The following is a 16702-nucleotide window of genomic DNA, read 5'->3' as shown; positions in this document are numbered from 1 at the left end:
CCAAATGTGTGACCATACAACTCCTTGTCTGGTGACGTCTTTAACCCTCGAGAAATGCCAAGTGGCAGGTGTAAACATAAGTCACTATCCCTGAGATTGTAAGGTGTGTAAAAAGAAAAACACACACAATACCCCCTCTCCCCGCTCATATAAAATTCACCTTCCTACACTAGAAGTAAGGATATTACAAGTTTTTTTCCTTCTTTCCTTCAAACTGTACCATTAACTTACGAATAAGTCCTACAGAATGAACTTCACTCAGGTTAAAATCATGTAAATGAAAATGGAACCTCTGTACAAAGACATTATGGAATATTCTCCCATATCTTTCTCAAAAATGCTTCATTATAACTCCAGCATAACACATCATCTAGCAAGCAGCATCTAAAACTGGAAATACAATAACAGGCAAAGAGAAAGACATTATGGAATATTCTCCCATATCTTTCTCAAAAATGCTTCATTATAACTCCAGCATAACACATCATCTAGCAAGCAGCATCTAAAACTGGAAATACAATAACAGGCAAAGAGAACTTTGTAGGAAATTGGTCTAGTGAACAGCAATATAGTAGCTGTCAACTGACTATATTAAAAATAATACTATTTACTTCAAACAACTTTATTCAATTTTTTCTTGTAAGACAGGATTGCAATGCACTTAAAACTCCTGTGTATCATGATATTTTCAGAATATCGAGTTGCTGTAATATGGAAAATCATCACTACTCTTCCATATTTACAGACATTCCAAAAATAACATGAAAACAATACATAAATGTAAATTTAAAAAATATGAAATTGCAATAATATTCTTGAAATACAACCATCTGTATATAAAAATCCCTTAAATTTTAGTCATTACAAATACAATGGGGGAGGGTCAAGTTTTTTTTTCATTTGTTAAAAGTTACATTAAAATATTTATTCAATACATTCTGTACTAATATTAGTTCTAGTTCTATGATGTTAACTAAGCTATTCAAAATTGCTAAAATGATTTTCCTAGAAACTACCGTCTATTACATGAAAATGTTGTACTTTGTGAAATATGAAAAGTTTAAATTATTGAAACCACAGATCTAAAATCAGTAGTATGCTCAGAATGGCAAGGAATGAGCTGGAAATTGTGAGAGACTGCATTATGTAACTTTTTTTGTACCACATATTAAAAGGCAAGGCAACTTATTAAGGCAGATGTCCACAAACGAAACAAAATTTGTGAATATTCCTCCATAATTTCAGAGAACTAATTTTGCTTCACAAGTAATTCTGTACTGAAATGGTTGAAATAAGTATCCTTATAAAAATACATTCTGTACAAAAAAAAGTAGTTAGATTATGATATTTACATATTCTCAGGTCACGAAAATACACCACAAACCATGTTAAATTTGAAGAAAGTGTTACTATATAGTACCAACATACTAAATTTGAATCCAACATTCACTCACACACTTAACTCTGCTGTCTTTACCACATACACACACACTCACGCAAACATTAATTTAACATTCAATGAAGACTGCACCTGAAAAAAAAAAAATAAAATAAAATAAATCAGGAGTAGAATAATAAAACTAAAACTTCCATCATTGTAAATGTTAGTTCTCATATTAAATAAAATACTACAAATGGAAAATGAAATGAAGATTTGGATTGTGTTTTTCTGTTACTAGTGGATACAATACCACAATTACGAGGCCGTCCAAGAAGTGATTTTCCTTGGGGCCGTTTACAGAAAAAAAGCACAATTGCATGGAATCAGCAGCATTTCACAGCCGTCTGCACCTATCTGTCAATCTGATGATATGACTAATGTCTCAATTCCAGCGGGGAATATGTTGAAAAATAGCTCAACAATCGCTGTTTCTGTTCCATTAAATTTGCTCAATGAAATTGTGTTTTCTTTCTGTTAATGGTCCCTAGTGAAATTATTTTTTTACGGCCCTTGTAATTGCAGCTGCAGTACAAAAGTTTCGCTGCAAAAGTAGCGATGTGTGACCGTACCTTTACTTGCTGCTGGTCAACAATAGGGATATCTTATGCAAAGTTTTAGTGTTAGGTGGCAGGAGCATTGCATGCGGCGCAACATGTTGTAGGGCATATTATGTCATATGCTACAGTTGATTACATTCTCCAGCTTGTTGGTTTTCTGTGCATGTCAAAACTGTATTTATAATTATTTTATATAACCTAGAATCATTTAATACAATTCAGTATTTTCTTACTTCATAATGTAATTTAATTTACTATAACTAAAGCTTGTATAATACTGGCAATTCCCTTTAAGAGATGGATGGGGAAATCTGCAGTATGCAGAATATAGACCAGTTATCTTGTTGTCCACTAAGTTAATATGATATGAATCTTCTGACTTGCAACTGTCTGGAGCCATCACACTACGTACATCAGTCATCATCGCTATGAGTCCACATATTGGGCAGAGATCGCGATTTCTCAGAGCTGTGATTTTTTAACTATAGTCATAGTCGGAACCAGTCACAAAATCACTGGTCTTCAAATCACACCTCACCTCTACAGTGTCAATCATAACCTTATTTCTCATGCACTATAACAGATGTTGTCAAGAACTACACCTCACGCGGCTGCTAAGTATTATGCTGCCACAAGAAACACTTTTTAGTGCAATTAAACTATATTAGAATGACCAAATGTATAGAAAAAGTGTAAGAGTAGAGGATAAAATATGAATTACCTCTAATAGCCATAATATTATAATATCCTCTACCAAAAAAAGCTTTCTTGAGGTGAACATGAACATATCTGTCAAAAATCATCATCATCTAAATAGGTAACAGTGCTAGAAGAACTATTCTGGTCTACGAAGTTTTTTTTTTTTTGCCATCTCTTTATAGGTCATCCCAGTGACGTTTTCCCAGCTGATCTGTAATTGAAGACTGCCGAGGGACGTGTATGTTTGGCATATGTTTGACATGACGTATCTCTAAGAACATTCTTACATATTAACATCAGAGCAATTTACATACCTTTACATGATCATTACCTCTTCCTTCGACTTGATCGTGTTTTACGATCTGGTGTTACATTGTCATTACTCACTTCTTTCTTCTTTGTCTGTCTGGCAGTTCTGAAATTAAACATCACAAATAAGCATACAAATTTTGTTATGACAGCAAATCTCACAAGTGGACAAACTCATATAACGAAAAATGTATTATGTATGCTCATGGACTATCAACACATTGAAAGTACTCCATGAAACCTGCATAGTAATACATTTGAGACTACAGAACTGCGAGGAGGAGAGGAGAATACATGCAGGGTGGCCCACACACACTGAAAATGTATAATAGAATGAATAATTTTGGATTCAGAACTTTCAAATTCTATTCATTCATGGTTCGGTATATGACAGCACTTGATGTTACAAAGGAGAGGTACTACCTGGTCCAGTTTGTGAAGCAGCAGTACAAGGGTGGAGCAAATATGAAAATGGTCTTATTTTACAAAAAAAAAAAAAAAATAAATAAATAAATAAATAAAATAAAAAAAAATAAAAAAAAAATAAAGACTGTAATCTGGACTCAGGACAAGGAGATACACTGGCTTGCCTTCTCTTCAATATAGCTTTGGAAAAAGTCATCAGGGACTCAAACATTGATACAAGAGCAACCATTTACACTAAATCAACACAGATATTAGGATATGCTGATGACCTGGACATAGTGAGCAGATCAATGAGGGATCTAAGAGATACTTTCATTAAATTGGAAACAGCTGCAAAAAAGATGGGATTACAGATAAACAAAGAGAAAACTAAATACATGGAAATAACAAAAAAATCAGTAAAAAAAAAATGACCATTTAGATGCTGGACATCATAGGTTCCAAAGAGTAAAGGAATTTAAATACCTAGGGGTGAAAGTAACTGATGATGGAAAAATAGAGCAAGAAATTAAGCATAGACTAACTTTAGCTAACAGAAGTTATTATGGACTAAATAGACAAATGAGATCCAGATATATACACAGGAAAACCAAAATAAAATTATATAAGACCCTTATTAGACCAGTGCTAGCGTATGGAGCTGAGACCTGGGCTATAAATAAAGAAGATGAAAATAAGCTAGCAGCATTTGAAAGAAAGATCCTGAGAAGAATATACGGCCCTGTGAGCGAAATGGGAAAGTGGAGAATAAGATACAATTCTGAACTATATAAAATATTTAACGACCCTGACATAGTAAGAGAAATTAAAGAAGAAGAATACAGTGGCTGGGCCATTTATACAGAACAGAGGAACAATACCCAGCTAGAAAGTTGACCTTCAATACTATTTATGGCAGTCGAAGAGTTGGAAGACCTCCAGTGAGATGGTTGCAGTCTGTAGAGGATGACTTGTTGAAGAGTGGTGTGGGGGCATAGAGGAGAGCAGCAAGTGATAGGATGAGATGGAGGACAATTGTTGGGGCGGTCAAGGCTGGCAAACGGCTGTAGTACCATGAGAAGAAGAAGAGAGAATCTGTACTCAGGAGCATTTCCATTTTTATTTTGGTACGTGGTGGTCTCCCTGCAGACAGTGAATAGATTGGCTGCAAAATTTGAAAGTGATGGCAATGTTTTGGAGATAAACAGATACTGTAACACCACAGTCCACACACAAGAGAGGCTGTAAGAGCCGCTTTGTATCCAAGTCCCACTAAGGCTGGTATTCATAGTCGACACTTTATATCACCATTTTGCAAAGTGACACTTTTGACGAAAGTGGCTCTTTCATATTAGTGGTATTCATAGACGATTGAAGAAGTGCACTTTATGCCAGCAAAGTGTAGAGTTACAATTTGGTTGGTAACAGAAGTCCCACAATGCCTTTCAAAACAAGTGAACAAACAATAACAAATTAATGTGTAACCCACAGATTATAACGCTTATGATTTGAGTTGGGAGCCTAATTGATCGCGCGAGAACGAAAATATATGTTTATAGTTCTTTTATTTCAGTTTTTAGTTTTTGTTGCCGATAGTTTAGATTATTTCAGCCAGTTCAGATATAAAATATTTTATTAAATAGGTAGTGATACTGCTGGTGAAATTAGGTTAGGTTTTGTACAGTACATAGCTGCTCCATTGATTTATATATTTAGATTACATTTTGTACATATCTTTTTCATTGATTTATATCGTTAAGTTAGGTTTTGTATGTATCCGTTCCACTGATTTATATAGTTAGGTTAAGTTGGACTGAGAAACGTAACCTACTTATATATATATATATATATATATATATATCGTTAGGTTAAGTTCTATATGAATCTTCTTAATTGATATATCGTTTTATTCCCTTTATTTTCGTTTTCATTTTTGTCTTTTTCGTGAATAGTGAATAGAAGTCAAAAGAATGAAATAAACACATTATTATTATTTTTATTATTCTCCCTCTTTCTCTCTTGTTTCCATTATTGGCTGCTCTTCAGGAATATTTTGAATACCACATTTTTCTACAATGCAAAACAAAATAGGCCTAATGGTATGAGATCTCTTTTCATGGTGAGGTTATGACTGCACATGAACTAGAGACAGCATCTCAGCAGAAGCAGCCATATCAGATATATTGCTTACTGGCATGAAAATATATATTATCAAAATAGTAATGATTATATCAACATCAAGACAAATCTTATCTCAAAATACAGGTAGTCGATGAGCAATCTCAATAAGTTTCTTTATCGAATCTGAACCGCTTTTTTACATTCTATATCATTATAAAATTCCACAGGATTGTCTTTAGGTCTATCCCTAATGTAGCGCTTTCGTACATTGTCCACTAATTGTGCCACCTCTTCCGTACGTTCTAATAAATAATTCGACAACTTCCAAGACGTCCGCCATTTTTCTACAAAGTGACACTTTCGGCTCAAAGTGTGGTCGGAAGTACACTTTCATCCAAAGTGTTCCTTTGCACCAAAGTGTCGACTGTGCAACGGAAAAGTGATACTTTGTGTCTTCCAAAGGACACTTTAATCCAGGACCGAGCATGAGAGTGGCTCCATTTAGTCTGCCAGAGCTGCTCTCGCTCCGCAAGGCACTTCAATTCCAAGCCAGAGCGGAACGCTCACGCAGTGGCGGACTCGCATTACAGCTACCTTCCCTGCATTAATATAACAAGAGCCACGGTTGTTCTAGTCATTCAGTCTGTCAGTACATTATAGTTTATAAGGATATTACATCAAACCATTGTACAGTACAGAATTTATAACACTCTTATTAATTTAATGAAATAAACTTCGCTCTATAGACACACACAAATCATTAGGCTTATTTACATAACCCATACGCACATACTGCAATCTCCTCACCACGGTTCTACGAGAAGGTGTATGGCTTCCACTTCCCCTACTTGCTGTGGACAGAGTTCATCTGCCAATATAATTAAACATCGCTTGATGAATTCACCTTTGTTGAATGTTTTCAATTCCTTTGCAATTTCGTGGCAAATTTTGTGGCTAATTCTCATAGCCGATTCACTAAGTGCATTATTGTCATTCTGTTAATATATAATATGATATAATATAATATAATATAATATAATATAATGTGATATGATATATGATCATAAATTAATACAACTTAAATAACCTATAATGCAATGTAAATATCAAATAGATATTCTAATATAATGTACCTGAGAAACATTTTCTTTAAGTTGTATTAATTTATGGCGTTCATTACTAACATATTTGTCATATTCAGTAGCATGTTGTAGAGAATAATGTCATTGGATATTGAACCTCTTAATCAGTTGGAGTGTTTCATGCCACAGAGTCACCACTGCACCGACACTGAATGACGTACAGTATGCATACGTCGCAGCGCTCGCAAGACGCGTTCTTTAAAGCACACAGCGCTCATTTCTCAGAATCACGTAATGTGCCCTGCCCTGCTTTAATCGAAAGTGTCGACTATGAATACCAGCCTAAATCTATCAGAATTGCTTCTACTGAGCTGGATATCTCGTACCATTCTTTTCAGAGAACAGCTACTCCATGCAGATGTGCATGCAGAATTACAGTTCTTCAGAGACATGCCAGTCATATTACTTCATTAATCACTCACAGCCAATCAGTGAAGTCGTACCTCCTATATGGGCTAGTGCAGTATGTGTAAGGGCTTTAGTTCGAATAATGTTGTCGGCTTCATATAAATGATGCAATATTAGCACAATAAGACCATAATAGTACATTATGCAACGAGCCTATAATGGCAGTAATTAAGACGTGAGGATGTTTATGAAACGAGCGCAAGTGAGTTTCATAATTTTCATACGAGCATCTTAATTACCGTAAAGCGGGGTGACTTTGAACAGTAATTTAGCGCCCTTCTAAATTAAATGCTGTACCCTATTGCGAAAAAACTGAACTAATTTATTGACAACTGAAACAGTTTTTTCGCAGTTGGCTACAGCATTTAATTTAGAAAGGAGCTAAATTACTGTTCAAAGTCACCCCACTTTACGGTACCATTATAGGCAAGTTTCATACGACTTTTTATGCTCGACCATATTTCTAACTTGAAATTATTCATAAGTATTCATGTTGTTCTTATGTGACTGGGGAGCGAACTGATCTTGTGCAATCTTGTAAATTGTGAGATGTGTGCTGACGTGAAAGCATTGATTTTTTCTGGGCAACGAATGTCGACGACCTTGATATAATCTAGAGAGTAAAATAAACAATCTTGATATAACCTTGATATTGATTTAGACATTGAAAAACGAGATGACAATGAATTTATTTGAATATTATTTATAATTAACTACTGTCACAGAACATAACCTTCTGCGACAGTATTGGATTTCCAGCCTGCGTAACATTTTGCTAGTTGTCTTTCGATTGCATATCCGAGAATAATCGAAAACCTGAACTTTAATAAATAGGTGTACTTTAATGACATGCATTAAAGGACTGCTACCAGGTGTATAATTACTACATTTCGGCATGCTCGAGCATAAATAAATAAAATGCACATACCTCCTTGTGGCAAGTGGGGATGGCGACTTGGACTTGGACACTGGACTTGAAACTACCCTGGATTTTTTCCCCTTAGTCTTCGTGTCTGCAGATACATTTTCTTCTGAAATTCAAGGTAATTAAAATGTAACCATAAAAAATTAAGAAACTTAGCATTTTCTATGGCGAATTCATAATTATCCTCTAAAGTCAAATAAAAAAATGTCAAACAACTTTTAATCCATATTAGGAGAAAAAAAAAGTCAACATGATATATCTCTCTTTTTAAATTTCTAGCTTTTCTCGATATAAATACGTACAAACTATCAGCGAGTGAAATTACAAGTTCAGCAATTCCCTGACAGTAAAATATTTGATTAGTTCAAATAAAAGTTGGACAAGCTTACTGTGTGCAACAGGAGTGTAGAACAGAGTTCACTTTAGGAGTATTAGCAACAATGGTTATATACTTTCTACTGGTCGGTGTGGTTAGCATACTAGTTACTGTTGTTCTGAATAAATGAAAAAAAGAAAAAGCGAATGGTGCAAGATAAAAGTATTCGAAAATGAATAGTGCTACAATTGGTTTTTTGACTGCAAGCAGCATCCACCTGCTGAAATTCAGTATATGGAGAGACATGCCTAGGGAAAACAGGTGTAAAGGATTGGTGTGCACAGTTTTGTTCTGGTCGAACATCTCTAAAGGACAATCCATGATTAGAGCAAGTGCTCAAGGGTATCATGCCAAATTCAATGTTCACATGTTGATGCTCTTGTCCAAGAAAATAGGAGAATAACTATAAGTGAACTTAGTTTATTACTGAATATCAACCAGGGATCATCAACTGTAAGGGTAAAACCTAACAATTTTTCCCTTCTTGCTACATATGCTAGTGCATTATAGTGATTTTTTTAGTTGTCAGGTTGAATTTTCTTTTGTCAGCTGTTTCGAATTCTGGTACTGACAAATACTACAACTGATAGTTACTTTCTACAAATATAAATGACACTCGGGAGGAAATTAAATGCAGAATAAATATGGGAAATGCGTGTTATTATTCGGTTGAGAAGCTTTTATCATCTAGTCTTCTATCAATAGGGTGCAGTCTTTCTTTAAAGATAGAATGTTGTGAATCTGCAGTCACAGTTAAAATTAACTGTACAAGAATGAAGAGCATATGTACATCATAGTAATAGCATATGTAAAATTTTGAATAAAAAACAAATGCTTTTAAAACCAATAGGTTCAAGCCATAAAAATGTTCGTATTTGATACAATCAATTTAAAGAGGGAAGAAAGTCCACAGAAGATGACCATCGATCATCTCACACAAGTCAAATTGAAAAAAATGTGTGTGTGTGTGGGGGGGGGGGGTAAGCCATTCTAACAAGTACGTATTTCATATGGTACATGTCAAACAATTTTGACTGCAGACTTTTCTTTTGCTATTGCTTGGATTGAAAATGAAGTTAAAATATGTTCCAACGGGGGGGGGGGGGGGGGGGGGAAACCCCAGGGAATTCGACCAAATGACAGAAAATCACTTCCAGAGGTGCTATGAAATGACGCAGACATGCAGTGCATCATGAGGTGCTTACTTGGAAGGGTTAAGCAAGTTTCCTAACAAGTATAACAGTGCATCCTAAGAGGATAAGTTTTTGGGATCACGGATCTTGACATTACTGTCTTCAATGGAAATTAATGACGTAAAATGAAGTACATCAAAGCCAAATCAAACAATGCTCACAGACTGCCAAGTTACTGGCAGGAAAAGTTACAGTTTGCCAATTTTATTGATTAATAAATCTGCCTGCCAGACTGCTGCACTAGCTCAGTGTGTAAACATCAGATTGCCAATGACAAAACTGCTTATTATGCATGCTAGTCTGAAAATATGAAATCTATTTCTGTAACTGTAATTTTAATTTTATTTCCTATTTTATTTTATATTCTCTTATAGGCCTATTAATATTATATCTGAACTGCGATCGAACACGAGCGCTGCTCATTCGGTCTCAAATTTTGTAATACTACTGTATCTCCTTTTTTATATTGATTGTATTATTTTATTTCTATTTCTCTTGTTTGTAATTATATTCTTTATTCCATATATTTAAATTTTTAGATTTTATTTCTATCATAAATAGATGTAAAGAATATTAAATTTACCTGAAGTTTTAGCACCTCGTAACCTTTTTGGAGACTCTGGAGTCACAGAAAGTTCAATAACCTTGGTACCCCGTTTTCCTCTTTTCACAGGAGTTCCAGAATCTTTTTCTGTCTGTCTGGTAGTGATGACATCAGAACTGCTTTCAGCAGTAACGGAAGTAGCTTTGACAACTTTGCCACCCCGTTTTCCTCTTTTCACAGGAGATCTTGAAGCTGATTCTGCCTGTTTGGGAGTGATGACATCAGAACTGTTTTCAGCAATAATGGGAGTAACTTCGACAACCTTAGCACCCCGTTTCCCTCTTTTCACAGGAGATCCCGAACTTTTCGTTTTCTGCTGTTTGGTTGTGTCAAAATCAGAAATGCTTCCATCAGCTGAACTTGATACTGCTACAACGGTAGCTGTTCTACCTCTTGTTTTCCTTACAACTGGTGAATGAGGAACCTCCACCTCCACAGCTGATTCAGCAACTCTTCGATTTTTAGAAGGTACAGGAGACTCAGCACTTGCAGCAACAGTAGCAACCCGTTTTCTTTTAGTAAGTGGTGATGAATCTATCACAACTGTAGCAGTAGCACCTCTCTTTCTCTTAGCTGGGTGTGTATCTTCATTAACCACAGAGATGTTCTGCTGTTGTTTAGGTGGAGAATCTACTTCAACAACCTTTTTTGCGCCTCGTTTACTTCTAGTAGGTGTAGCTTCTTTTACAGGAACCTTAGTTCCCCGTGTGCGTCTGCCTGGTGGAGAAGGAATAATTGTCTGATCACTCACACCATCAGCTGGTTTTGTTTCTTCTGTGCTTCCCTTCAATTTTCTTGTTCCCTTCTCAACAGGAGAGGTCACGATATCAGTAACCTTCTTTCTTCTTGAAGATCTAACTGGTGTAGGTGGAGTGCCTGGGATGTCGAAGTGGACTCTAGCACCACTTTTAGACTGCGAGGGCAAATCCTCGTCAGCATATATTTTACTTTCTTCCTTTCTGCCTCGTTTCTTTGGTGGTTCTGAACTACTTTCAATTGATGTTGATCCTTTCTTGTTACGTGTGCTTCTAGTTGTAGCTGTGGTACTATCAGCAACAGCAGAAATAACCTACAACAAAGCAAACAAAATAAAAAATTTGAAAGGCATGATAAGGGCCGATAAGCTGATGCAATAACAATAGGAGTTTTGCCAGGAACCGTCAATGCTTATCTATATAACAAATATTATTAGTTGACAATAATTTGTCACATTTATTTGGCTTTTTAACAGAAAAGTTTATGCCTAAATACATGAAAGTGGTACATGTGTGTGTGATACAAATAAATAAACCAATTAAATGAATCTCTTTAGAAGTAGGTGAATATACAATAAAATTAAAACATTACAGTATTAAAACTGGGCTATGTGAGCCATGATCAAAGTTATTAAATACTAAAATTAGATTAACTTTGATCATGGCTCACATAGCCCAGTTTTAATACTGTAATGTTTTTATTTTATTTTATGTTCACCTACTTCTAAAGAGATTCATTTAATTGGTTTATTTGTTTGTATCACTTTCATGTATTTAGGCATAAAACTTTTCTGAAGATGGTTTAATCAAGCCGAAAACATTAAAAACCAAATAAATGTGACAAATTATTGTAAACTAATAATATTTGTTATATAGATAAGCATTGACGTTCCTGGCAAAACTCCTATTGTTAAAACAAAATTAAGATGATGCGAAAAATATCTTTACTTTAAGCATTACATTGTTCCTTTAAATTTTTCATAACTCTCGCATCTATCTGCCATTTACAACACAAAATGAAAATTAAATGTGCCAACTCTTTTAAAAGGGAAGGGGAGATACCACAAGGTAACAATATACACTAGCGACAAAAATTATTTTTTTTTATATAAAACAAACCATGAATCACACAATTTGTGTTGTGTAAGCCAGTGATCCAGGCAACACAAGGTTTTCTTTGGATACTCCACTTCCCCTGTTACATCTTAATAATTTTACATCATCATAATTTCATTACAAGTGTAATGTAGAACCACTGTCTGTGGTGCACTCTGGCTAGTCTCTGATCTATGCTCCTTGACATTAGCGACATCTATGAGCCACATTTGTAGTCAGGGGAAATAATATGTAGCAAGCTAAGGAAGATGAAAACATCAATGTAACATAATCATATTTCTCCATACGACTGCGAAAGGCAAGGGTCCATAAGAGACCTGGAACTTATTGTAACAGGCATATAAAGTGCCACCAATTAAAAAAAAAAAAAAGTAGCAAGCTAAGAGTTCTGCCACAAAAAAATTCTCAAAGGTATCTACTTCCAAAGTCTCAACCACGACCATACTAAGGCCCGGTTTCTTCAACCTTTGTTAAATTATAACAGTGTGTTATTCCATTTTAACTGTAAACTTAACAGTTGAAGCATTTCTTCAACTGCTGTTAGTACAAACAGGCTGTTAAAACCTATGTTAATTTAACTGCCCAATTTCATGCAGTTCAATCATTTAACTCTCTGTTAGCATAGAAGTATCCAATATGGCTGGTGCGTTAGATGCTGAACTTATATATCTGCATTATTTAGAAAATGATATCCATGAATATATAAACAGAGGGGATGATTTCTGTGATTTGACGGACCAGAAGTTCATACAAAGGTATAGGCTATTTTCTCCAAGCCTCACTTTTCGCTTTCAACTTAGATCCATTTGTTTATTCTCATTAATTGGTTTATACTGGGAAATAATTTCCAGCAGAAGATTTCTTTCGAAAGAAGAGAAATTAGTCCCAACATTTCTTTTTGTTCCAGTGTTTTCCATTTCATAACAGCAATACCAATATGCCGCTCCACGCTATTGTGATACAGACGAGGAAAGAAGCAGAAATCAAACCTGAGAGAATAGAAAGACTTCTATTCTCTCTGAATCAAACAGCGAAAACAAGCGAGAATCGCAATTGTCAGAGTTCAGAAAACAGAAGTGAGCCTATATTTGGTTATAGGTTATGGTTAAACTCTAGAATCTCTGGTCCTAACAGAGAGTTAACAAACAGAATGTTAAAATGTGAAATGTAAAGTCGAAGAAACGCAATATTTTTAACAGCAATTCATACTTTTAACTTATAGTTAATTAACGCTATGTTAGGTGCATTATAACAAAGGCTGAAGAAACCGGGCCTATATGTTAAATACAGTGTCATGCATTCATTTTTTTTGATAACTAAAGCAAATTTCAACTATAACTAAAAGAATACAATTCCATACAAACACTTCACAGGTTAAAGTGCAATTACGAAGTATTGTCATATATAGGGTTCAGAATTTACAATCTAGCTAAGGTGTGCATTGGGAGAACGAGAAAAACACTTGGAATTTCTTTTGATTAAAATTACTTAAGTCTAAGCGAGTTTTGTTCATAAAAGTATCTTCCATCAAAAACCAAGCATTATCACCCCATATTGTAATTTAGACAAAATATCTGCAATATAACCATATCAAAATATAAATCACAACAAAGACACGAATGCAGTAAAATGATATACCATCTAAGAAAATTAAAACAAAACATTATTCTTTAGTGGATCCCATCACATTGTGGTTTGATTGGAAATGAATCCACAGACTAAGAAAGGCACAGAAATTCTTTAAAAAAACTCAACGAAATTTATCCTACTATTCTGTAAAACTACTAATCAAGAGAAAATTTCAATCAATGTACATGCAAAACTGAAAAAACAATGCTAAAGGCAAGAAGTGACAAATTCTTATATATAATCCAGGAATTGTTCCTCAAATACGAAAAAAATATACAGTTGCAATGTACTGACTAATTACTGGCCATGACTGTCTGGCAGAACATCTACACAGGACTGGAATACTTAACTCTCCCTTTTGTGTGTATGCAATTCAAATGAACCCATAAACTTAGAACATTTAGGAAAATGTTGTTGTCTAGTGCCTTGCATTTGGCAATGAAGCCATTAGCAGTCGTGCTTTCCAATACTTTTGAACTGTAGTTTCTTCTGATCTTAATGCTTCACAGGTCTTCATTCATTTCTGCTGGATCGTTACACAGGACACATATTGGTGAAGCTGAGATACCTATTCTGTAGAGATGACTTGCTAGACAGTCATGATTTGTCAATAGTCTGAAGGCTGCAACTGCTGTTTTCCTTGGTCTCTGGGAGATTATATCTGGGTTGGAAAGTAGTGTAATCCATTTTTTGTCTTTAGCATTTGATTCTATTTCTTGTACATATGAATGAGAAAATTTTGTAGTGATAAAGCATTTTATTGAGGAATATGAGAAATTAAGTTTAGATTTTTGTTTTATTGTTGTGCCTTTCTTGGCAAGTGTGTCTGCGGCTTCATTCCCCATGACTCCACAGTGTGCTGGAATCCATTGGAGACGGACAATCTTATTAACTTTTTGGAGTTGTGTTAACATTTTGTAGCATTCTCTAATTTTTGTTGACTTCTTTGTAGCATTGGAACATATTCCCTGAATTGCAGCTTTAGAATCTGAAAGAATTACTGTCTTGTTATATTTATTTAAGGGAAGATTTAATAATTGTCGGAGAGCAATGTGTATAGCCTCTATTTCACCATCATAATTTGTTGTGTCTCTGCCAACAGAATGATAAAAGGAAAAATGTGTACATGTAACTCCAGCTCCAGTAAGGTTTTCTGTGGTTGATCCATCAGTATGTATGTGTAGCCCTTCTTCTGTAGGGTATCTAGTATTGATCGTTTCCAGTGCTAGAAGTTTTTGCATTTCTTTTGGTGTGTCTGATTTACTTATTTCCTCTGTTAATTCCAAACTGAAGGTAGGTTGCAATAATTCCAATGGATTTTCTCTTATAAGTAAATTTTCTCTTGTGTTAGGAATGTAGAACTCTACAAAAAGAATATTCTATACCTAAAAAATATAGGAGTGCAAGATGACTAATGGCTTCATTGCCAAACGTCTAGACATTTCAACAACAAAACAAATAGGAGAAATGCTATTTTCAAATTTTAATTCAGAGGCAATAGCAACTTCACTTTCTCAACTAACCAGCACAAACACTGTTTGCTTTTCTCAGACATTTTAAGGTACATTCAAGTCTCTGAACAAATACAGCCAAACCTTATGAAGATATGCAAATGTTAGGTTCTTTTTCAAAGTCAAAATTAATTACCATACATTGATATGCTGGAAAGTATTCCAAGTATGACTAGACACAAGATCACCGAGGTATCACACTCCTACTACTATGGGTCACACTGAAAGTTTCTGCAAACTGATATGTATAGCAACAAACTGTTTCTACATTCGGCTTTATTGCTTCTCAAAATACTTCCCCGTAAATCTAATGCACTCGTCCATTTGGCGGAACCAGTCAGCAAAGCACTGCACCAACTTTTATAGAGACACTTCAGACACCAGTTTGTTGAAGCCTCAATCATAGTTTCAGTTCAGATCAGGACTGTAGGGTGGATGAATCATTAAATTCACACCTGAAGAGATAGCAAAGTCCCCTGTCACACACTGCAGGATGATGCATTGTCACGGTAGAGGATATTATGACTCAAATGTATAAGCACTTTTTCCAGATTGTCAGTGAACAAATGGCATTACATCACAAAGCATTAACCGTGACTATCTGAAGCCATTGGATGAATTCTTTTGATGAAAATAATAATTTTTTCAGTTGGTTATTTAACGACTCTTATCAACTACAGTAGAACCCCGATTATCCGTCAGTCTTTCTCTTGCTTTTTTCCTGCAGAAATATATGAAGTACTGTACATTGTATTAGCACGTTATTTTTTCTAAATAGTGTTATTACAAGCCTTTTCCCTTACACAGTATGATGTATTGTTCGAATTGTGGTACTGTGTAACTTCTATATAAAATTTCTTCTACGGTGTCAAAAGAAATGTTGTTGTGTTAAGTATCGAGAAAAAAAAAGCATAAATAATTGTGTGTTTTCGGGAAAGAGGAACTGTGACTCATCTCGCAAAAGAACGCGAGTTTGGACTGTATAAAGAACGTAAATCTACAATACGAGACCTCCACTATTCATATCTTTCCACAGGCAGCATTACAAGTTCTCTTGTCCCTTAAAGACCTATCGTTGACGAGACTTAAATTAGTGAACTTGTGATCCATTACCTAGCGTGTTAAATATAAGGCCATAGAGGAAATTACCAAAGTGTAATATTATTCACTGAATTTACGAAAATCGGTTATGGTATGGATTATCCGATTAACCGTTCAGCCCACCCCCTTAATTATCTCAGATAATAGAGGTTCTACTGTATTAGGTTATTTAATATCTATGGAATTTGTGATAGCGAGATGAGGCCGAGATTCCCCACAGATTACATGATTCGCTTCACGATTGGGGAAAACTTCAGAAAAAACAAAACCAGGCAATCAGCTCAAGCGGGAATCAAACCCATGTCCAGACCAGCAGGCAAGCGCCTCAGCCGACTGAGCTACACCAATGGCTAAAATGATAATTTGAAGTCATAAAAAATCACAGCCCAAAAGTTTTGTCAACTTAAATC

General features: G+C 35.1%; 1 protein-coding gene across 3 annotated transcripts in view; it reads right to left on the bottom strand.

Moving 5' to 3' along the window:
- Positions 1-606: 606 nt before the first annotated feature.
- LOC138697539 (serine-rich adhesin for platelets-like) overlaps positions 607-16702 on the bottom strand; it is a 58278-nt gene continuing 42182 nt past the window's right edge. For 2 of the 3 annotated variants that reach the window (XM_069822861.1, XM_069822863.1), the window contains exons 11-14: positions 10160-11249; positions 8011-8113; positions 3012-3112; positions 607-1531 (exon numbers count right to left, since the gene is read on the bottom strand). In XM_069822861.1, the coding sequence (XP_069678962.1) occupies positions 3025-3112; positions 8011-8113; positions 10160-11249 (1281 nt within the window). In that variant the 3' untranslated portion in view covers positions 607-1531; positions 3012-3024. The other variant, XM_069822862.1, reaches the window with a different exon arrangement.

This window comes from Periplaneta americana, chromosome 4 (genome assembly GCF_040183065.1).
Source record: "Periplaneta americana isolate PAMFEO1 chromosome 4, P.americana_PAMFEO1_priV1, whole genome shotgun sequence".
Classification (NCBI taxonomy): Eukaryota; Metazoa; Arthropoda; class Insecta; order Blattodea; family Blattidae; genus Periplaneta; species Periplaneta americana.
The sequence above is the reverse complement of the archived record's forward strand: the minus strand, read 5'-3'. Positions and strand labels throughout refer to the sequence as shown.